Source organism: Ursus arctos, unplaced genomic scaffold, assembly GCF_023065955.2.
Source record: "Ursus arctos isolate Adak ecotype North America unplaced genomic scaffold, UrsArc2.0 scaffold_22, whole genome shotgun sequence".
In the NCBI taxonomy this organism is placed as follows: Eukaryota; Metazoa; Chordata; class Mammalia; order Carnivora; family Ursidae; genus Ursus; species Ursus arctos.
Genome location: NW_026622897.1, coordinates 51,581,271 through 51,604,235, shown reverse-complemented (window position 1 = coordinate 51,604,235; position 22,965 = coordinate 51,581,271). Strand labels below are relative to the sequence as shown.

General features: G+C 36.4%; 1 protein-coding gene across 3 annotated transcripts in view; it reads left to right on the top strand.

The window, feature by feature from the left end:
- ACER3 (alkaline ceramidase 3) overlaps nt 1-22,965 on the top strand; it is a 154,899-nt gene that overhangs the window by 57,585 nt on the left and 74,349 nt on the right. For all 3 annotated transcript variants that reach the window (XM_057316674.1, XM_026518147.4, XM_044390962.3), the window contains one exon: nt 14,539-14,591. In XM_057316674.1, coding sequence (XP_057172657.1) covers nt 14,539-14,591 — 53 coding nt within the window. The remainder of the gene's footprint in view (nt 1-14,538; nt 14,592-22,965) is intronic.

Below are 22,965 nucleotides of genomic sequence, written 5' to 3'. Positions count from 1 at the left end.
GATACTGTAATGCTGGGTGCATGCCATTATAAATTTGTCTAAATCCATAGAATGTACAATACCAAAAGTGAGCTATAATGTAAGCTATGAACTTTGGGTGATAATGTTGTGTTAATATAGTTTCATCAGTTGTAACAAATGTGCCTCTAGGGATGTTGATAATAGGGGAGGCTATGCACGTGGGTGAGTAGGGATTATATGGGAAATATCTGTACATTCTGCTCCATTTTGCCGTGAAATGAAATCCTGTGTAAAAAGAAAAAGTCGTGATAATAATTTAAAAAGTACTGTACCCTTTATCGAATAGAGAACATAACCACAAAGGAGGAAAGTGAAAATATTAATCCAATTAACTTTGAATGTTATTTTCATTGTATGTCCCCAGTTTGAAAACAAACGGAAATTCAATGAAATCTTGAACCTTACTTTACTAACTTTATTAACTTTTATTTATTTATTTACTGTTTATTATTGGTAGGGGTATGAGTGAGTATGGCAATTCTGAAGTTAGTTTTGTATGCCTTTTAGGATTAAGCAAATGAGGAAATTTATTGAAATTGTATTGTTGGGTGAGGGTTCTCATATGGAAGAAAGATATAAATTTCGATGGGGGAAGATAAGGAAGAACCCTGTAGTATTCGATTGGATTTTGGTATCCGCATAATTAAACAAACAAAAGATTGCATATTCTTTTTTTTTTTTTTTTTTTTTTTTAAAGATTTTATTTATTTATTTAACAGAGAGACAGCCAGTGAGAGAGGGAACACAGCAGGGGGAGTGGGAGAGGAAGAAGCAGGCTCATAGCGGAGGAGCCCGATGTGGGACTCGATCCCGGCACGCCGGGATCACGCCCTGACCCGAAGGCAGACGCTTTAACGACTGCGCCACCCAGGCGCCCCGAAAAAGATTGCATATTCTGAAAGGGCCTGAAAGCAGGGAGTCTTAAGTAGGAGCAAACACATCTAGTTGAGGTCTTGGTTTCTAAAAATCTTTCCTCACTGAAGTAATGAAGACTTCTTGGAGAAATGACCATTTCTGGGGTGAGGCAAGAAGAATACAAGATGAGTCTGACACATCTTGTGATGCCAGAAAGTAAGAGAGTGTCCAAAAAATGAGGGAATCATGTCAAAATAACACAGAAGGCAGTTGGCCAAGCCAGGACAAGTTAAACTTCCAAATGAAAAATAACAGAATTGGTTTACAATAAATGGTATGAGAAAAGAATCCACAAGTTTTACTGATACTAACAACCAAACAAACAAATGGTATGGGAAGGGAAACTTTTTTTTTTTAAGAGTAGAATTGCCAAGCCAAGAAATAGACTCAACTATAGAGAATACACTGATGGTTACCAGAGGAGGGGTGGGGATTAAGGAGGGCACTTGTGAGGAGCACCTGGTGATGTATGGAGGTGTGAGTCACTATATTATACACCTGAAACTAATATTAGTATGTTTACCAACTGGAATTTAAATAAAAATTTAATTGCCAACTAATAAATGTAAACAGAATGATACAGTTGTTTTTTTTTTTATTTAATCACTATTTGCAACCATCATTGTAATGGTTGATTCACACAAGAGTCATCAGTGAATGCTAAAAATACTGGGTGAAAGTGTTTGCGAAATAATTATACAGCCTGAAAGTATCTTCTGACAGATTACTGATCAATCACAAATGGAAAATATGGTAACAACACAGAAATCTGGTAGATACCACCTTATTCAAGAAATTAAAGTTAACATGATTAATAACGATACAAACTAACAACTGGTTCTTCGTGGTGTGATGCGCTGAAAAGGAAACACCAGTTATACGGTATTACTGCCAAAAGTGCATGACCTGAATCAAATGTTGCGAAAACAATCACAAAAAAACCCCCACAACAAATTGAGGTGCATTCTTGAAACAACTCAAAAAATGTTCAAGTTTCAAAATAATGTTAAAGTCATGACACACAGAGAAAGGCTGAGGAACTGTTCCAGACTAACAGCTAAATGAAATACGGGATTTGTAGCATGAGAAGAAAGTCTAAAGGGCAGTATTGGGCAAATCAGTGAAATCTGAATAAGGACTGTATATTAGATAATAATATTGTATTAACGTAAGTTTCCTGTATTTGATCACTGCATTGTGATTATATAATAGAATGTCCCTGCTTGGGAGATAAATGCTAAAGAATTTAAGGGTAAAAGGTCATAGTCTCAGCAACTTACTCTTAAATAGTTCAACAAAATAACACTAATGTGTGTATTACTTTGTTTTATGTACATTTTTAATGAATATAGAGATAAAATATGGCAAAATATTAGTAAATCTAGGTTAAGGTACATAGGAGTTCATTGTAATACTTTTATAAATTCTGCAATGTCTTTTTTCTTTTTTTAAAATTTAAATTAATTAACATGTAGTGTATTATTAGTTTCAGAGGCAGATGTCAGTGATTCATCAGTCTTATATAATACCCAGTGCTCATTTCATCATGTGCCCTCCCTCCTTAATGTCCATCACCCAGTTACCCCATCCTCCCACCCCCCTTCCCTCCAGCAACCCTCAGTTTGTTTCCTGTCATTAACAGTCTCGTGTTGTTCGTCTCCCTCTCTGATTTCGTCTTGTTTTATTTTTCCCTACCTTCCCCTATGATCCTCTGTTTTGTTTCTTAAATTCCACATATGAGTGAGATCCTATGATAATTATCTTTCTCTGTTTGACTTATTTTGCTTGCTTTTGTGATTGCAGTCTTATCACTGTACATATTAACTGTTATAATCTGTTTTTAAGTGTCTGTTCCATCTGAGCTTCCTGAAAGCAGGGCTCAGTCTTACTCTTCTGGGTGTCTGGCATTCAGCAATACCTGGTGCAAGCTAAACACGTGAGAATGTTCGATGAGTGAATGAGTGCTTTCTTTTAAACGCTTTGAACAGCAGGCATGTTTTGCTAAGACTTTTTCATATATGTACTTGTTTGAATTTTTCACTGAGATAAGTCTCCCCACTGAAAATATGTGTGTATATGAGAGAGACACACACATGTACACAGAACAGACTTCACCTGGAAATAAAGATTTGATTAACAAATCCCAAGGAAATTTAGTAAATACTTGAATAAGATTTTCAGTATTTTAATTTTGTGATCAAAAATCCTTAATAACTGCTTGAGATGCACTTTTTGGAGTTGAGGGAGATTTTACAGAAAGAATTGGGAACTTTGGCATTGTGTTGAAGCATATTAGGGACAAACTGTTAGTAATTCATGAGGTATATTGTGTTATGGCTTGGAGCCTAAATCCACTAAATTTAGTCATTTAATTCATTCAACAAATGTTTACTGAGAATCTGTTATGTGCTAGGTATCATTGTCAGATCATTGTTCATCGGAGCTTAATAGTTCAGCAGCAGAGATAGACATTACATAATTTTATAATTAAGTATATACTAACAGTTGTGTTCAGTATTGTGAAGAAAAGATATCAACTACAGTGAGGAAGAATAAAGAAGAATTTAAAATGTTACTTTTTCATATTTTTTCTTATCTTGTGTCCCTGAGCAATTGCCAGTTCTTCTGGTAAGCCTGATTTCAGTTTAATTTACCATCCCAGTTATAGCTGCTTTGGAACCACTCAGTCCCGTTGTCTAAAATCTCTTTCTTTCTCTTTTTGTTTATTTTTTTACTATAGTATAGTCTGAGTATACATATTTTATGAAAGGAAGAGATGCTCGTAAAGATCAATAGGAGAATCAAAAATGTCGCCTCTGATTATTTTTCTGATAAGTCTATTAGAAAAGTAGGAATGCTATTAAATTGAGGGGAGAATAAGAACCTAGTATTTAAGTAAATATTTTTGAAACCAGCAAAATTATTTATATAGAGAGATGATAATGAATTCAAATGAGTTTAATACTCCTTGTCCCATGATAAAACTAGGAGAATAAATTGAAAAGCAAAGACAAGTTCTTTGAAGCTGAGTTCTGCCTGCCTGGTTGCTACTTACTGTTTGATATTAGGACTCTTAGAATTTTCAAAGCTTCATGTGATTATGGCTTAGTCATTAATTTTTATGAGGCCATAAAATTTGCTGTTAACATTGGTGGAGTTTGAAGAGACAATAGTAATTATCATTTACAGGGCATTTATAATATACCAGGTTCTGTGGGAAGTATATTAATTTATATTATGTCATTTAAAACTCTCCACAACCTATGAGGAATTCTTTAACCTCTTTTATAAATGAATTTTTGAGAAATAATTTGACCAAGATCACAGAATTTGAAAATAGTAGAACAATACTTTTGAGAAACAATTTTTGAGAAATAATTTGACCAAGATCACAGAATTTGAAAATAGAACAATACCTTGAATTCAGATCTATATTCAGATCTGACTTTTAATCATTATACCATAAACCAATAATTTAAAACTGTCCATAATCTAAAATAGAACCATGCCAAAAGAAACTTTTTTCACATGATTTAATTTTTTCTCATATGAGATTTAATTTTTCTCTTTACCCCTAAATCTACAAAATCTATTTGTAGTTGCACAAATGTATTTGTTGTGTGTTTATCTAAGTAAGTAGGTAATTGGCAACAAGAAAAATAAAATGAATTGTAAAATAGTCAAAACATAAAGTAGAGCAGGAAAAAGTCTATTAAAGATTTTTATGTCAAAGTCCATTCTAAGTCCATTTCTACTGAAATAAAAATGTCACAGAAATACAAAGTCATTTCCTTGTGAAAAGGACCATTGAAAACTCTTTGTATGGAGTACCTTAAGTTTTAGTATGATCTTACCTATAGTCTGTCACTACCAGGCTAAGTCAAAGTCATCTGAAATGATCTTAAGAACGTTATGCTTTTTGTCTAGGGGGAAGTAAGTGGATTGCATAGTAGATTAATAACCTTTTAGATTATAGCAGTGAAACAGACATAAAATCAATGTGCTGTGGAAAAGACCTTTGGAAATCATTTTATAACCAGGTTATAACTTATTTATTACCCTTTATTTTAGTTCCAGTTTTTCAGACACTGCCAGAAACACCAGTGATCTTTTTTTTTCTAATTTGTTGAAAAAGTAAAGTGATAGTAACATCACCCAACAGAAACAGTGTTTTCATTTTTTGGTTAATATTTCTTATCTTTGCATGTATGCAGTCGTGGTTTTTACATGACTGTACTTTGAATGAACATGTCCAGCCTAGTAACCAAAACCCAGGGACAGGCTCAACCAGAGAAGCAGGAACCAGAGATAGCTAAGTAGCCTGTGTAGTTAGTGAACAGGAAGTGAGGAAATGTGGCCAGGAAAGTAGCCTGGTAGTAAGTAAAAATAACCAGTAGAAAGCCTGAAAGGATAGAGACTAAGGCAGAAAGTAGGCAGCTGTAATGACTCTTCATCTGGTTCCTGTGGCCTCAGTTGTGACTTATTTTAAGTGTTTTAGGCTGGAGACTAAATTGACAATAATTGATTGGCAACTATCTTCTGAAAAAAAACTAATGTAGCAGCCCATCTGCTACTAATGTTGCAAAGTGGGATGGGAGTGGGATGGGATGGGAGAAAGTAATCCAGAATACACTGATATGGCTAAAGAGGACATACTGGCCTCTGTATATATGTTTGTTACTATAATAAGGTTATATACTAGGTAAGGAGTAGATTAGAAAAGAGAATGTGATCAATTCCCCTTAGGATAGGTGGGAAACAATTAGAAAAGCTCTTATTAAATATCCTAAATGGCTTCCCATCAGTTTAGGGATAAAGTCCAGACTTCTTAGGACAACTCTCCAAAGCTCATTCTCTTAATCACTACACTCTGCTTCCTCTCTAATATGGTAGGAGATTTTGTTTCTCATGTGAATGCTAACTTCACAAGTAAAGTAGGATCATGCATGCCCTGTAATTGTAGCTGGCATTGTTGTGACACCACCAAATAACACCAAAATCTCTAACCCGAGGTCATAATTTTAAATAATCACACCTTATACCAGTAATGCCTTTGATACTTTATAGTAATATGCCCTTCTCCTTTTTCATTTATTCTAGGTCCCTTCTTATACATTTTGGTAAATCATGATGGAATTTGAAAAAGAACTCATTGTATTTCCTGGGCCTTTAATTTTCTGTCGTGGCAAATAACCTAACCTACTTCTAAAATCTAATGACTCCGTTCTCTATGTACATGAATTTTTTAATAGCTTGAGTTAGGGATTAGAAAATAAAATTTGTTGATGCCTGTTATATGCCAGGTACATGCTAGGCAATCCTCATAGCAACCTTTCATGATAAACATTGTTATCCGTATTTTGCAGCTTAGACAGCTGAGTCTCAAAAAGGGTTAACATCTTGCCAAAGCTGATAAATAGTAAGTGATGGACTTCGGATTCTAGTTTAGATCTGATTCCAAAGCCCTTGTACACTTTCCACGGTGTGGTCAGTCAAATGGATCAAAATAAATGGTTATCAGAACATATCTGTATTCTCTTATAACCTTGAAAAACTTTGGTAGCATGCCAAAATATTTGAATCAAGAGGTTCCAACTCAGTGAAATTCTGTTATATGCTTGAGAGACTCTTAAAACTGTACTGAAGTGCTGTGAATATAAACATCTAATTAGAAGATGTACAGTGACCTTTCTTTTTTTTTTTTTTTTTTAAGTTTTTTACTTATTTATTTGACAGAGATAGACAGCCAGTGAGAGAGGGAACACAAGCAGGGAGAGTGGGAGAGGAAGAAGCAGGCTCCCAGCGGAGGAGCCCGATGTGGGGCTCGATCCCGGAATGCTGGGATCACGCCCTGAGCCGAAGGCAGACGCCTAACGACTGCGCTACCCAGGCGCCCCTGTACAGTGACCTTTCTATTCTAATTTCATTACTATTTCGACTGCCTCAGCTTTCACTTTAGCCATAGCCATGTAGGGAAACTTGTCCCTACTTGTTTTTTGGGATGTTCTAGATAATTCCTACAAATGTGAATTTTATTTTATTATTTTTTAAAAACGTGAATATGATCTTAACTTTGATGCCTCAGACTTTTTAAGGAAACACCGTGATGAAATGTTGGGTAAGAGTTGCCCTTTCCATGAATTTTTTAATTCTTCTTTAATTTCCTGGTTGACCCATTCATTCTTTACTAGAATGCTCTTTAGCCTCCACGTATTTGAGTTCTTTCTAAATTTCCTCTTGTGATTGAGTTCCAGCTTCAAAGCATCGTGGTCTGAAAATAGCAGGGAATGATCCCAATCTTTTGGGATTGGTTTAGACCTGATTTGCGACACAGCTTGTGATCTATTCAGGAGAATGTTCCATTTGCAATTGAGAAGAATATGTATTCTGTTGCTTTAGGATGGCATGCTCTGAATATATCTGTGAAGTTCATCTGGTCCAGTGTGTCATTCAAAGCCCTTGTTTCCTTGTTGATCTTCTGCTTAGATGATCTATCCATTGCAGTGAGTGGGGTGTTAAAGTCCCCTACTATTATTGTATTATTATCTATGTGTTTCTTTAATTTTGCTATTAATTGGCTTATATAATTGGCTGTTCCCTTGTTAGGGGCATACGTATTTACAATTATTAGATCTTGTTGGATAGACCCTTTAATTATGATATAGTGTCCTTCCTCATCTCTTATTAAAGCAGTCTTTGGTTTAAAATATAATTTGTCTGATATAAGGATTGCCACCCCAGCTTTCTTTTGATGTCCATTAGCATGATAAAATGGTTTTCCACCCCCTGACTTTAAATCTGGAGGTGTCTTTGGGTCTAAAATGAGTCTCTTGCAGACAGCAAATCCATGGGTCTTGCTATTTAATCCAGTCTGATACCCTGTGTCTTTTGATTGGGGCATTTAGCCCATTTACATTTAGAATAACTATTGAATAGACCATGTTTATACCATTTAATATACCATATTGTAATTATCTGTTTACTTTCTGACTCTCCCCTAATGTTCTTTAGTAGTTAAGGGGGAAAGTGGCAGAATATGAGGTTGGAGAGATTTAGGCAGGGGCCAGATCATGCAGGACCAGAGTAAAGAGTCTGGGTTTTATTCTAAAAGCCATTAGAGGGTTTTTAGCAGGAATGTGACATAATCCTATTTATGTTTTTAAAAGATCACCATGACTGCTTAGTGGAGAATGAATTGGTGGACAGTAAGAGTGCAAGCTGGGCAACCAGTTAACAGACTGTTGCAGCGGTGCAAGTGAGAGGTGATAGTGGTGTAGACTAGGACAGTGGAGACACTGGAGAGAAGTAGATGACTTGGGACATATTTTGGAGATAGTGCCTATAGGGCTTATTAATATGTTAAGTGTGGGAGTTAAAGAAAAGATTTTCAGATGACTTTCTAGGTTTCTAGTTTGAGCAAGTGTGTAGAGGGAAGATCTGGCATTCTGTTTTTATTATGTTGAGTTTGAAATGTCTGTGAGACATTAAATGAAGGTGTTAAAATATGTGAGATTGGAGTTCAGAGGGGGCTTTAGGCATCATTGTCATAAAGTTGGTGTTTAAAGCTGTGGAAACTGATGAGATCACCCAGGGAATGTGGGAAGGAAAAATGGGCAAAGGTGAATATAAATAACATCAAAAGTTCATCACCCAAAAGGTAGAATCTGACATGCAGACATGTCTTAATTGGCCCATATTTAAAATTTAACCATTTTAAAATTAGTTGCCCATATTGGAAAATTGAGAGAGTTCCCATAGAAATCCAGATCATTGGGGTGCCTGGGTGGCCTAGTCAGTTGAGCATCTACCTTCAGTTCAGGTCATGATCCCGGGATCCTGGGATTGAGCCCCAAGTGGGACTCCCTGCTCAGCGGGAGGGGGGAGTCTGCATCTTCCTTTCTCTCTGCCCCTCCCCCAACTCATGTGTGCTCTCATTCTCTCTCAAATAAATAAATAAAATCTTAAAAAAAAAAAGAAAAAAAAAGAAATCCAGGTCTTTGCCTTCTCTGAATAATTAGAAGATGCAACATCACTGAGCCTGTGTTTCTGCATGGGAGCAATCAGCCCAAGCTGTTCTCTTTCAAATGGTCTGAATAGTTGACCACAAACTCTACTGTTCCCTTATTGTTCTTCATTTAGCTATTTTACTCAAATGCCTCTATTTGAATTTACAGCCCCTGATTTAGACCTTAAGGATAGAAGGAGCTAACAGAGGAACCTAGGAAGAAGCAGTCATGAGATAAGAAAACCAGAATAGGGCATTACTGAAAACTAGATAGGAAAGTGTTTCAGCTACTAAATGCCACTAAGAGATTGAGTAAGATGAAGACAGAAAAGGGCTGTTGTAGTGGTGTGAATGGGTTTGAGGACTAGATAGGAAAGAGAGGTGAGGAAATGGAGGCAGTTCTTTTGAAAACTCAGGAAAGTGAAGAGGCGTAGGTAATGGGGCACAAGGTGGCTTTTGGAGATATTAGCGGATATGTGAACAATCCACTAGAGAAGTAGACATTAATGATGCAGGAGAGAAAGGTGACAATAAAGATTTAGGAGAACAGATGATATCGTAGAGAGCCTGATTGGCCTTTGCTAGAAGGAGACATGCTGCTTCAGGGAATGAAGGAGAGTGTCGGTCCTGAGGTGATGACAATATGGAATACTGATAGATAAAAATGAGAATCTTCAGTGTTCACACAGAGCCAGAGAATTATCTTAGGCTAAAGATTTAGACTAAATACAGACTTTTATTCATTCAATCATTCGTTCATTTAAAGAGAGAGGGGGAGATGGGTGGGGGGAGGGGAAGAGGGAGAGGGAGAGAGAATTTTAAGCAGTCTCCACTCACAGCATGTACCCTGACTTGGGCCTTTGTCTCACGACCCTGAGATCATGACCTGAGCCAAAATGAAGAGTTGGTCGCTTAACCGACTGAGCCACTCAGGGACCCCTAGACTTACATTTAGATTTATAGATTTATATAGATTTATTTAGACTAAACATGGATTTTGGAATTTAATCTGTAAAACTCTGTTACTTTTCTTAAAGAGCACATAATAGTCACATGTATTCTAATAGTATTGAAAAAGAGAATATTACTTTACGGTTTATAGGTAAGAACTGAGGATCAGATATGTGGATTTAAGATTGCCCATTGAGGGGCGCCTGGGTGGCACAGCGGTTAAGCGTCTGCCTTCGGCTCAGGGCGTGATCCCGGCGTTCTGGGATCGAGCCCCACATCAGGCTCCTCCGCTATGAGCCTGCTTCTTCCTCTCCCACTCCCCCTGCTTGTGTTCCCTCTCTCGCTGGCTGTCTCTCTGTCAAATAAATAAATAAAATCTTTAAAAAAAAAAAAAAAAGATTGCCCATTGAGCAGAAGTGGGGCTTCAACCCCTAGTCATCACGAGTTCCAGTCTTACATTCTTCCTGACATACCAATATCTCTAACTTACTTACCTAAAATCTAAGTGAACTAGCCATGTACTTTAATCTTAAGGGAACATTAATTGTTTTTTTTTTTTTTTTTATCAGGTTTTAGAGAGCATTGTGGTTGGGAGAATATGCTTACACTGAATTTGTTTTTTTACCACCTCTGTGATTCAGAATTTAAAAAGGAAAAAACAGGTTCCAAGGCTGATTTGGAGATTTTTCTTTCGATAGCCTTCTTAAAACCATAGAAAATGTATTCTTTTGAGAAAAAGATAATATTGAAAATCTACAGAATACTTTCTCCTGTCTTTTCCTGAGTTGAATAACAAAACCTGAAATCATACCTTGCTCTCATTTCTTATCTACTGAAAATAAGTTTGAATCTTATATTTCCACATCTTGCTTTTGAAAGGATTTTATTTGGTGTCTCTGATTCTGTCTTGATTCATATTCTTACCACAAAATAATCTCTTCTTAAGTTTTGGATCAGCCTTGACTTATTAAAGTTTATACAGCAGAACCAGTAGTTTCTGGAGAATAATTTCTAGATACCTGTATCTTGTCAAGACAATTTTATGTACAGCCTTAAATTACAAACTTATTTTTCATTTTAAGATTCATATTCATAAATAAAGTTTTTAGTAAAATAAACTATGTAGATATTACTAATTTTGGTGGGGTTTTAAAAATTGTTCTTTTGCTTTTGTAACTACTTGGGATTTACAGCTAAAAGGATTATTACTCCATTTTTCCCCATTAAAGCATATAAGCACGTCATAGTTTTCCCCGGGATCTGGGTATAGTCAGTATGATAAATTATTTTAAGAGATTCAGTTATCACTGTTAATCCTCTTGGTCTCGTTTTCCTGTATATTTGAAGGTTTTATTTTTAAGTAATCTCTACAAGCCCCTCCAACATGGGGCTTGAACTCACAACCCTGAGATCAAGAGTCCCATGCTCTGCTGACTGAGCCAGCCAGGCACTCCTCATTTTCTTTCCAGTATTTTAATGTGTCTGGAGAGCACCTAGGTTAACCACTGATTAGAGGGGAAGTAACCAAAATGCTTCCTGAACTCTCCTTTGATTTCTTGTGGAATGTGGGCATGTGGCTGAGTTGCCCATCTGGCTCACATCAGAGGCACGCTTCTGGGCATCCTCGTTTATTTTTCTCCTTCCCTTTGCAAACCACCTCCTGCTCTCGTTTCCTGTGCTGCAAGTTTCGTTAGGTCCTGCGCACAAAACCACAATTTCATCCTTGACTAGTCCCCTTCCTCCCACTCTCAGAACTCCCATATCCCTCCATAAGCCAAGTCTTCGGGTTCTATCTTTGTGATCTCTAGAACAGCCTCTTTATTTCCATTTTTATCGTCCTCATTCTAATTGAGAATCTGTATTTTTTTCTTACCTAGACTTCTCCTTACTAACTTCACAGGTGGCGCAGGACACTGTGCATTCTTCTCCTAAGTAAAAATTCTATTCTTTTGGACACTTGCCACCCTAGAACCTTATCAAAATTCTGATATTTCTCTTAATTGCTCCCAGGAGTAGGTGTGATACAAGGAAAGGCTTTAGGGCAGACAGTCTTTGTTTCTAATCTGAACTCTGCTACTTGCTATTTACGTTTCCAAACATCACTTTCTTCCTGTCTACAAAATGGGAATAATAATGTGGGAATACCTTGTAGATATTTTGAAACGTTTGGAGGTAGAGTATATAAAGTACCATACCTGGCACTGGTATTACAGGTGCAACCTAAAAAACACCATCTATGCTACCAGCTCACCTTTCTGCCTTTTTTTCTGTTCCTGTCTGATACTCACTCCAGCCCTATTGAATGACATGCTTATTCCTAAATATTGTCCATATCTCCACACCTTTACTCCAACTGTATGTATATTCTCCACTTGCATGTTCTCACTCACCTTATTTGCCTGCAAATCTCTCTTAAGTTCTATCTCAAATGTCACCTTGTGAGGCAAACCTTTCTGTTCTTATTGTGCACATTCTACCCAAATAACATTTTTTCCTCTTTGGAACTCATTTCTTCTATTATTTTCTCAATTCAGGGACATTCCTTACCACCCTCTACTACCAATACACATACTCTAATGTGAAGTGCTGGATCATTGAGGAGGAAGAAAAAAAATCAACCAGTTAGCAAGTACTTAATAAGCGTTCTTTATATGTTCAGCACTGTGCTAGGTTCTGGAGATTCTTTAGTGAACTCTAGAGACCTGGACCCTGCCCTTAATGAATTTTAGAATTTAACAGTGATCTTTGGCTTTTGATGTTCAGCAAAATCATTGGTGGGCCTTTAAAATACGGGTACCAGAGTAGCCACTGAGTCAGAAGTTTCTAGAACAAGGGGCTCTAGGTAAAATAGAATTCTCCAAATCTGGTAACTACTGGCCTAGCCAAACACTATTTCTTACATGCCTTATATGGTTGTCTGAATGGAGGAGGAAGCAGAGGAAGATTTGACTTAGGAGGTGATATTTCAAATGGATATGGGATACACACTGAAGTATTAAGGGTAAAGCGATATGATGTATCTAATTTACTCATAAATGGTTCATAAAAATAATTATATATGTACATATACATATATATACATATATACATTTATACACACACATATGTATGTGGATATAGATATCAAAATGTTAGAAATGGTGATTCTGGAGCACCTGGGTGGTTCAGTCGGTGTAGTGTCTGCCTTCGGCTCAGGTCATGATCTCAGGGTCCTGGGATTGAGCCCCACATCAGGCTCCCTGCTCAGCAGGGAGCCTGCTTCTCCCTCTCCCTCTGCCTGCTGCTCCCCTGCTTGTGCTCGCTCTCTCTGTCAAATAAATAAATAATATCTTTAAAAAAAAAAAAAAAGAAAGAAATGGTGATTCTGAATAGAACATACACAGCAGTTTACTACTCTTTAAACATTTCTGAAGTTTGAAATTGTTTCAAAAGAAGAAGCTAACAGGAATGAGCAAATTGGATCTAAAAATTGTGTAAGATTTCATGGTTTTTTTAAAGTTTGGTTTTTTTTTAAAGGGTTTTTTTATGTGTGTTTTTTTTAAGTAATCTCTACACCCATCGTGGGGCTCAAACTCACTACCCCAAGATCAAGAGTCTCATGCTCTTCTGACTGAGCCAGCCAGGTGCCCCAAAGTTGTGTAACATTTCAATAAGCAGAGACATAGACTACAGGATTGGAGACAGGGTATAGGATAGGTGTAATAGGGACTGATATTTGGCCAGCTAATTTTTAAAAATTCAAAACAGAGTTATCGTTAAATTATGTATGTACCTACCTTAAAATTTTATTTTAATTAAAACAGTTATATAATCTGGCGTGGCCTTTAAATATGGGATCCTAGTTATATTTCTACTTAGCTTTTTTTGCATTAAAAAACAAAATTTTTAAAAACCCTAAAATGAAAACAGTTTATTTAAAATGGAGGCACTTGGGAAGAACTTTGAGACCTAAATGTGGACTCTTTAGATTTTTACCATTTTTCTCAATTTAACAGGTATCTTACCCACACTTAATTCACAGCAATTTTCGTTAGCAACTCTCTTTTATTGAGTCTGTTTTAAGCATTTTAAATAGTTTTTGTAGAAACAGCAGTTCTCTTTTTGCAGTCGTATTTAGATGTCCTATAACAAACGTAACTGGCTCTTAGTAAGTATACAATTCAGCTATTTGGATAAAAGTACAAGAAAGTTCTAGAGTAGCTAACTAGCTATAAACATTATCCTGTAATATTTAAGCTGTAAAGCTTATCCTGGGAGGCAGGCAGTTTCTCCTTTGCTTGTCCTGTCCACTGCTCCCTTGTGGTGTAGTCAATAAACTTCTGTCTCCTTTATTTAAAAAAAAAAAAAAAAAAAAAGCTTATCCTGAGTATCAGGTAGTATATTTTATAGGAAGAATAGAGAATGTTGATTAATCCAGTAAGTCCATTTAGTGGAGGGAATTTGTGAGAATTTCTTGGTTTTTTTTCTATACCAAAATTTCATCAATTATAGAACTTATGCAGAGTCTGCTGTATCCTGCCATTGATTTCATAAACTTTGTTCTTAAAATTCAGTGCTTTGTATTGTCTTATTATCTTCTCACGTCACTCTGACCATCCCCAAAGAATTTCATGCTAATCGTCTTCTTTTATTTGTTTTAATTTCAGTGGTAGGAATGGGATCCTGGTGCTTCCACATGACTCTGAAATATGAAATGCAGGTCAGTAATGACAAAATTAACTAAATGCTTATTTCTCTTCACCCAGAGATACTTCAGATGTGAGGAAAGAGTACATTGCTAGAGGGTGCTATTGAGATAAGAGACCAAAGGAAAAAAAAAGAGATTGCAAATCTCTGGAGATTTTACTTCAGGCCAGAGGATTCAAATTGGCTAAGTGAAGTAAAGAGGCAAGCAAATAAATTAGTTGTCCATAGAGAAAACAAGTGAGAGCACTATAGCTTTTGACCTCCTCTGTGCAGACATGTATGTTAGAGCAGAATTAGAGAGTAGAGACCCCTGGAGACATTTTAAGAAGACAATTCACTAAGATAATATATTCTGTGATGCCTGTGTTTCCTCATGTCTCTCTAATGGCATCCGTTTGAGTGGTTAGTTCCTCTAGCTAGCAAAGTTTTAGAGCTATGCAAGGATTTTTATTTACTGTCCTTGCTCTAGGAGGCCATATATCTAGTCCTCAATCTTTTGACGTCTTTATTCCCCATCGCTAACCCAGAAACTCATAGAACAGCACTGTGCAGTAGAAATATAATGGGAGTATATATGTAATTAAAATTTTTTTGATAGCTGCATTAAGAAAGTCCATGTTAAAAAGAAATAAGTAAAATTAATTATAATAATATATTTTATTTAACCCAATATATTCTAATATTACTTCAACATGTTATCAGTATAAAAATTTATTAATGAAATGTTTCATGTCTTGAAATAAGGTGTATATCTCAATTTAGATTAGTGCTCAGTAGCTACATAAGGCTGGTGGCTGCTATATAGGATAGTGCTATTCCAGAAGGATTTGTGAATTATTGATTACACTATTTAAATGTATAAGAATTAATTCTTAGGATTGATTCTGATATTCAACACATATTTATAATAAATAATAAAAGACTAGAGAACTGTTTAAGATTGAAGGAGACCAAAAAGACATGACAACTAAATACAGTGTGCAATTCTGGACTGGATGGGTGTGTGTGTGTGTGTATGCTTTCATTTATGGTATTATTGGGACACTTAGAAAAACGTAAATGAGGTCCGAGGACTATATGGTAGTAGTAAATCAATCTTCATACCCTGATTTTGTTGGTAGTATTGTGGATATGTAGATGAGTGTCTTTTTTTTTTTTAAAGATATAACTCACATGCCATAAAATTAACCATTTTAAAGTATGTAAGTTAATTGTTTTAAGTATACTTACAAAATTGTGAAGCCATTATCATTATTTAATTACAGAACACTTTCATCACCCCAGAGAGAAACCTCATGCCCATTAACTATCTCTCCTCATTACTCCCTCCACCTAGCCTCTGACAACCACTAATCTACTCTCTGTCTCTGTGGATTTGCCTCTTCTGGACATTTCATAACAATGGATCATATAGTGTGTAACCTTTTATGTCTGGCTTCTTTGACTTAGGCTGAATAATATTCCAATTCATAGATATACCACATTTTGTTTATTCATTTATCAATTAATGGACTTTGGGTTATTTCCACTCCATGGCTTTTATGCATAATGCTTCTGTGAACATTGGTGTGCAAGTTTTTATGTGGATATATGTTTTCAGTTATTTAAGATATATATTTATTAGAAGTGGAATTGCTAGGTCACATGGTAATTCTGCATTTAACCTTTAAAATTTTTTATTTTATTTTATTTTTTTGCGTTTAACCTTTCGAGGAGCTACAAGACTGCTTTTCAAAGTGGCTATGCCATTTTACATTCCCACCAGCGATTTTCTCTATATCCTTGCCAATACTAGTGATTGTTCTTCCTTTTGATTATAGCCATCTTGCTGGATGTGATGTGATATCTCATTGTGGTCTTGATTTGCATTTCCCTAGTGACCAGTGATGTTGAACATTTTTCACGTGCTTATTGCCCATTTGTATATTCATAGGAGAAATGTCTGTTCAGATCCTTCTCCCATTTTTAAATTGTGTTGTTTGCCTTTTTATCATTGAGTTGTAAGAGTACCTTATGTATTTTGCATACTAGACCCTTCCTGAATACATAATTCACAGTTTTCTTCCGTTCTGTGGATTGTTTTTCCATTTCTAGTTCTGTGAAAAATGCTGTTGATATCTTGACAGGGATTGCATTAAATCTATAGATCACTTGGGGTAGTATGGACATTTTAACAATATTCTCCTGATTCTTTAATCCATTTTAAATAATTTTTCTTAAAATGTGATATGAGGTCCGGGTCTAGCTTCATTCTTTTGCATGTGGGTATCCAGTTGCCCCAGAATCATTCACTGAAAAGACTGTTCTTTCCCCATTGAATTGTCTTGGCACCCCTGTCTAAACTCAAGCAATCATAAATGTATTAATTTATTTCTTGACTTTCAAACTCTTGGTTCTATTCCATTGACCTGTATGTCTCTATTTATGTCAGTATCAGTACCACACAGCCTTGATTACTGTAGATTTGTAGTAAGTTTTGAAATCAGGAGCTATGAGTCCTCCAGATTTGTTGTTCTTTTTAAAAATTGTTGAAGAATTTCCTTGTGAATTTTAGGATCAGCTTATCAATTTTTCCAAAACTTAACTGGAATTTATCACTTTGGAGAGTATTGCTATCTTTATTTTTTTTTTGTATTTACTTTTATTTTGCATATGATCTACAATAAACATCATTTTGGTAATAAAATATTTTAAAAACTTTTAATTAGATGATTTTATGCTAATTTATAACTTTATGCAGACTATAAATTTAATACTGTTCTTAATATTGTCTTCCAATCCGTGAACATGGGATGTCTTCCCATTTATTTAAGTCTCTTATTTCTTTCAGTGATGTTTTATAGTTTGCAAATCATACCTTCTTTTGTTAAATGTATAAATAAGCATTATAGTTTTTGATGGTATTGTAAATGGAATTTTCTTAATTTCATTTTTTTGATTTATTGTGCCTAATTTATAGAAATAACAGTGATTTTTGCATATTGTTATTGTATCCTGAAACATTGCTGAACTTGTTTTTTATCTCTAGTAGTTTTGTGTGTGTGCATATGTGGATTTGCTAGGGCTTTCTGTGTACAAGATCATGTCATATGCAAATAAGGATTGTTTTATGTCTTCCTTAACAATTGGATGCCTTTTACTTATTTTTCTTGCCTAGTTGCCCTGGATAGAACTTCCAGTACACTGTTGAATAGAAGTGGAGAGAGCAGATATCCTTGTTTTGTTCCTGATCTTAGGAAAAAAGCTTTTAGTTTTTCACCATTAATTATAGTATTGGCTGGAGTTTTGTGTGGATGTCCTTTTTAAATCTGAGGAAGCTCCCTTCTATTCCTAGTTTGCTGAGTGTTTTTATCATGAAAAGATGTTGAAATTTTCAGATTTTTTTTTTCTGAATGTCTTGAAATGACCATGTGATTTTTCTCCTTTATTGTATTAGTATCGTCTAGTACATTGGTTCTCATATGTTGAACCAACCTTGCATTCCAGTGATAAGTTCCATTTGGTCAAGGCATATAATCCAAGTGAGTATCTTTGTAGGAAACATGCACTAGAGTATTTGGGAGTAATAGAACTTCATGTCAGCAACTTACTGAAACGGTTCAGAGATTTAAAAAAGTTCCTTATATTGTCCTTCAAACTTTTCTGTACCTTGAAGTTGTTTCAAAACATTACTTTTTTTTAATTAAAAAAAAAACAGTATACATGTTCTTTGACCCCAGTAATTACACTCCTAGGAATACTTCCTAAAAAAGTAATCAGAGACAGAGAAAAGATGTTTTACAAGTATGTTACATATGTGAGAGTGTTACACATGGTAAAGATTTTTAAATGATCCAAACGTTTAACAAAAGGGAAATTGTTGTATATACTGTGATATATCTATGTGTTGAAATGTACTATTGCCATTTAAAATAATATTTTAAGGGACACCTGGCTGGCTCAGTCAGTAGAGAATGTGACTCTTGATCTCAGGATCATGAGTTTGAGCCCCACATTGGTCATAAAGCTAACTTTAAAAATAAACATGATCTTACAAAAAAGTAAACATGATCTCTGGTTGAGTATCTTTAAAAAAATATTTTGAAAACTATTGAAAACTTTATAACTATTGTTATAAAGACAAAACTTTATGTAATGTGATCTCAGTTTTATAAACAATAGAAAAAAGACTGGAAGGAAATACATTTTGCCTCACTTCTTTTCCTTTGTTACAAAGTATGTAATCTGTGTGTGGCTCAAAATTATAATAACTCCCACCCACCCATAAAATATCTGTAAAGCCTTGCCCCTTGCTTTCTGAGCAATATTCAGCTCTGATCAAGCTCAATTATCTGTGTATCCTGTGTCTGAACTGAGTAGCTAAATATTGCTTTTAGAAATTATATCCCTTTGTTTTTTTTTATTTTTTTTATTTTTTTAAAGATTTTATTTATTTATTTGACAGAGATAGAGACAGCCAGCGAGAGAGGGAACACAAGCAGGGGGAGTGGGAGAGGAAGAAGCAGGCTCATAGCAGAGGAGCCTGATGTGGGACTCGATCCCAGAACTCCAGGATCACGCCCTGAGCCGAAGGCAGACGCTTAACCGCTGTGCCACCCAGGCGCCCCTAGAAATTATATCCCTTTTTTAAGTGATCTCACTTTTAAATTATTGAACAAAAATCTCAAATAACCACTCAGTGCCATAAGATGGTACCATTACATTTCCTTGACAGTTTCAATTTCCATTCTTCAGAACTATTATTTCACACTTGCTGCTCTTTTTAGATTTCTATTTATGTCTTTCTTGCCTCATATCCCCTTCTCCTCACTGATATCTTCAATATTTCACCAGGAATATAGAAGAAGTTAATAAAAAACTCCCTCGTCTTTTTACCACTATCATCTTCCTCCTATTATTGTAGAAGAAATGTCCCAACTCCTCTCAAAGGCCAGTGTCCCCTCTCTCCATCTCAAAGACTCAAGCCAAAGACTCAAGCCTGCAGTTACATGCTCCAGCCCAGTCACTTGCTCCCCCAGTCTTTAGAAAGTCACCACACTCATTCACTGCCATCTGCTTACACACATACTCAAATAACTCCCCTTCTTTAAAAATTACTTCTCCCTGACACTGTGTCCAGCTCCAGCTATTGAATCATTTTTTGGTTCCCTTTCATATCAAAAGCACTTGAATGTCTCTGCTCTGTCTACACATAACCTCCCTCTCTTTTCTTCCCATTCCAGTTAGGTATTCCCTTCATTTCACAGAAACTGCTATTGTCAAGGTCACCAGTGACCTTCATCTTGCCAAAACCAATAAATACATTTCTATCTTATTTGACCTCTCAGTAGCATTCCACACAGTATTTGCTTTTTTCTTTGTGAAGCACTTGTTTGGCCTTCCCACTTTTCCTTTATGTAAAAGGAAATTCCCTCAGCCTTCTTCCTTTATATAAAAGAAAATTCCCTCAGCCTTCTTCCTGACCTCACTGGACTCTTTGTGTGTGTGTGTGTGTGTGTGTGTGTGTGTAGTTTTATGGTTGTATTAAAACAAATATGACATGCACAGAAGCTGTCTGTTCATTGTCTTCGCTGGCATTGGGATTGGTGACTCTGATGGCCAGCTGGGCTGCTCTTTCCACAATGGCTTTGTGGTTTTTAGAGGAGACATTGTGAGCAATCTCTGCACAGTAAGATTTGTTGCATGTTAGCACTTCAAACTTCTTTTTTTTTTCTTTTTTAAGATTTTATTTATTTGAGAGAGAGCACGCACATACACACATGAGCACAAGTAGGGGGAGGAGCAGAGGGAGGAGGAGAAAAGCAAGACTCCCTGCTGGGTGCAGAGCTGGTTGAGGGGCTAGATCCCTTGACCCTGGGATCATGACCTGAGCCAAAGGCAGATGCTTAACCGACTGAGCCACCCAGGCACCCCAGCACTTCAAGCTTTTTGATGTTGTGAACTAGGAACTTCAGGAAGCCACTGGGAAGCTTTGTTTTCTTGTTGCTCCTGTAACCAGTGTTGGGCATCAAGGTCCGGCCCTTGAATCTTCTGTGCACCCTATTGTCAATGCCCCTGAGTTTCCACTAGTTGCGCTTAATTTTTGTATATCAGTCTGACTTGTGCCAGATGAACTTCTTGGTCCATTATAAAATTAATGATCTTGGGCTCTACCAGAGGTCTGAGGGCAGCCATGATGCTGAGTAGGAGATGGCTGCCACCTCTGCAGGCAGCGCTGAGGTAGAGAGGACCCCTGGCTGCTCTTTTAGTCCTAGGCTACCTTCTCTGTATTCTCTCCGAGGTGATCTTATATAATATCATGGCCTTAAGTATGATTTTTATGCTGATGATTTCAAAACATCCGTCTCCAGTTCTAACGTCATCTTTGAGCTCTAGATTTGTATAATCAAGTGTAAGTTTGACATACCACTTCAATGTCTAGTAGAAATCTCAACCTTTAATATGGGCAATATGTAATTCTTTATTGCGTTTTCCATGCCAGTTCCTCCCCTAGTATCCACTGTGATGCCATCATCCACCCAGTTGGTGAAGCTAAAAACCTGGGATCATCCTTGACTGCTTTCTTCTCCTCATCCCTCACATCACATCTGTTAGCCGTTGTTCTGGTTTTATTTTAAAAATATAACTGCAAAATGTGTTCTGTTTTCACGTTGCCTACCCTTGTGTAAGCCGTCACCATCTCATTTCCTGGGTGCTGCAATAGACATAGGTTGCCCATGCAGCCATCCAAGGTAGTCTTTTAAATTTTAAATCAGATCGCATTGTTCTGCTGAAGACTCTCCAAGACATCCTTTTGCACTTAAAGTGAAATTTAAATTCTTCACCTTGGCCTACTTGATCTGGCCCTGGTCTAGTTCTACAACTTCAGTTTTTACGCTTCCTCTGCATTGTTTACTGCATTCCAGTCACACTGCGCGGTCTCCCCCGACTAGAATGTAGACTTCTTGAGAGCAGAGATCCCACTTCTCTTAAATACTACTGTACTGTAGCATATAGACTAGTGCTGGCACATGGTATATGCCCAATAAATATGTAAATGGAGGGGAGGAAGGGTTTAAGGAGGGAAGGAAGGACATTTATTTAAACACATGAGTAAATAACTAAAGAGATCCATTAAAGTATTAAATAGTAGTTATCCCTGGATTGTGGGGTTACAGGGAATTATATTTCTTTCTCTCTTGCATTTCTATGTTTTTCAGATTTTCTGTAATAAACATGAAATAGTTTTGTTAATAAGAAAAATACATGTTTGTGCTTGTTTTAAAAGAAAAGGGACTTTAAAATAGACTCCAAATGTGCTTTGGAGGAATAGTAATGATAATAAGCCAATCTGAATACCCCTCATCCTAGAGCAGACTACCTTCCGTTCTTGGGAGGTGGGTATTTAATTCAATTTTAAGTTTTATTTATGTGGCAGATTATTGTATTTTCCAGAGATGTTAACACCAATATATCTCCCACTTGCTTTTCTTACAATGTGATATTGACTCTCCTCAAGAGGTGGGATCTTTGTTACTTGCCCTTGAATCTGGGCAAGACTGTTACTATGGTGGACATGAAGCTATATGACTTCCAGGAGTGAGTCACTAAAGGCAATAGAGCTTCTTCTTCATCCTCTTGGGATGCTTACCCTGGAATCCAGCACCATGTTGTAAAGAAGCCAGTGAGCCATATGGAAAGGCCATGTATAGATGTTCCTACCAGAACCTCACCTGAAGTCCTCAGGCTGCAGCTGCATCAACTACCCCAAATTTGAGTGTGTAAACCTTTAGATGATTCCACGCCCAGCCTTTGAGCTGTCCCAGCTGACCCTGAATGAAGGAGAGATGAACTACTCCCTCCCAGTTCTGCTCAAAATGCATGTTAATCAGCAAAGTATTTATTGGTGTTTTAAGCCACTGAGTTTTAAGGTGGTTTGGTATACAGTAACAGATAACCAGAACAATTTACAAAACATATCTATTCTAATTCTGTACATATGGCTACCTGTGACATTTTCTTTAACACATATTTTCTAAGACTTAGGTAAGTTTTTAAATTTCTAGGATCATTCCTGTTGTCCATCATGTTATTCCTAAAACAGAAACCCTGGAAGGTAGTGTGTGTCTATCACATATATAAAGAAGCAATTGCATGAATGTGCAGAGACAAGGCTAGACTAAGTATCTGAGTGAGGGAAGGGATAGGCTCCCCTACTGTGTGCTGAGTAGATCATGACAATATTTCACTTCCGAGGACTGACCTGGTTTGTGCTCAAATGAGAAACACCAGAATGGTGAAAGAACTAAAACTCCAGTCATGATGCTTGAGGGGAAGGAACTGGGAACATTTAGCCTGAAGACGAGAAGACATGCCACTCACTCAGCTGTACATATCAGACTCTCTCT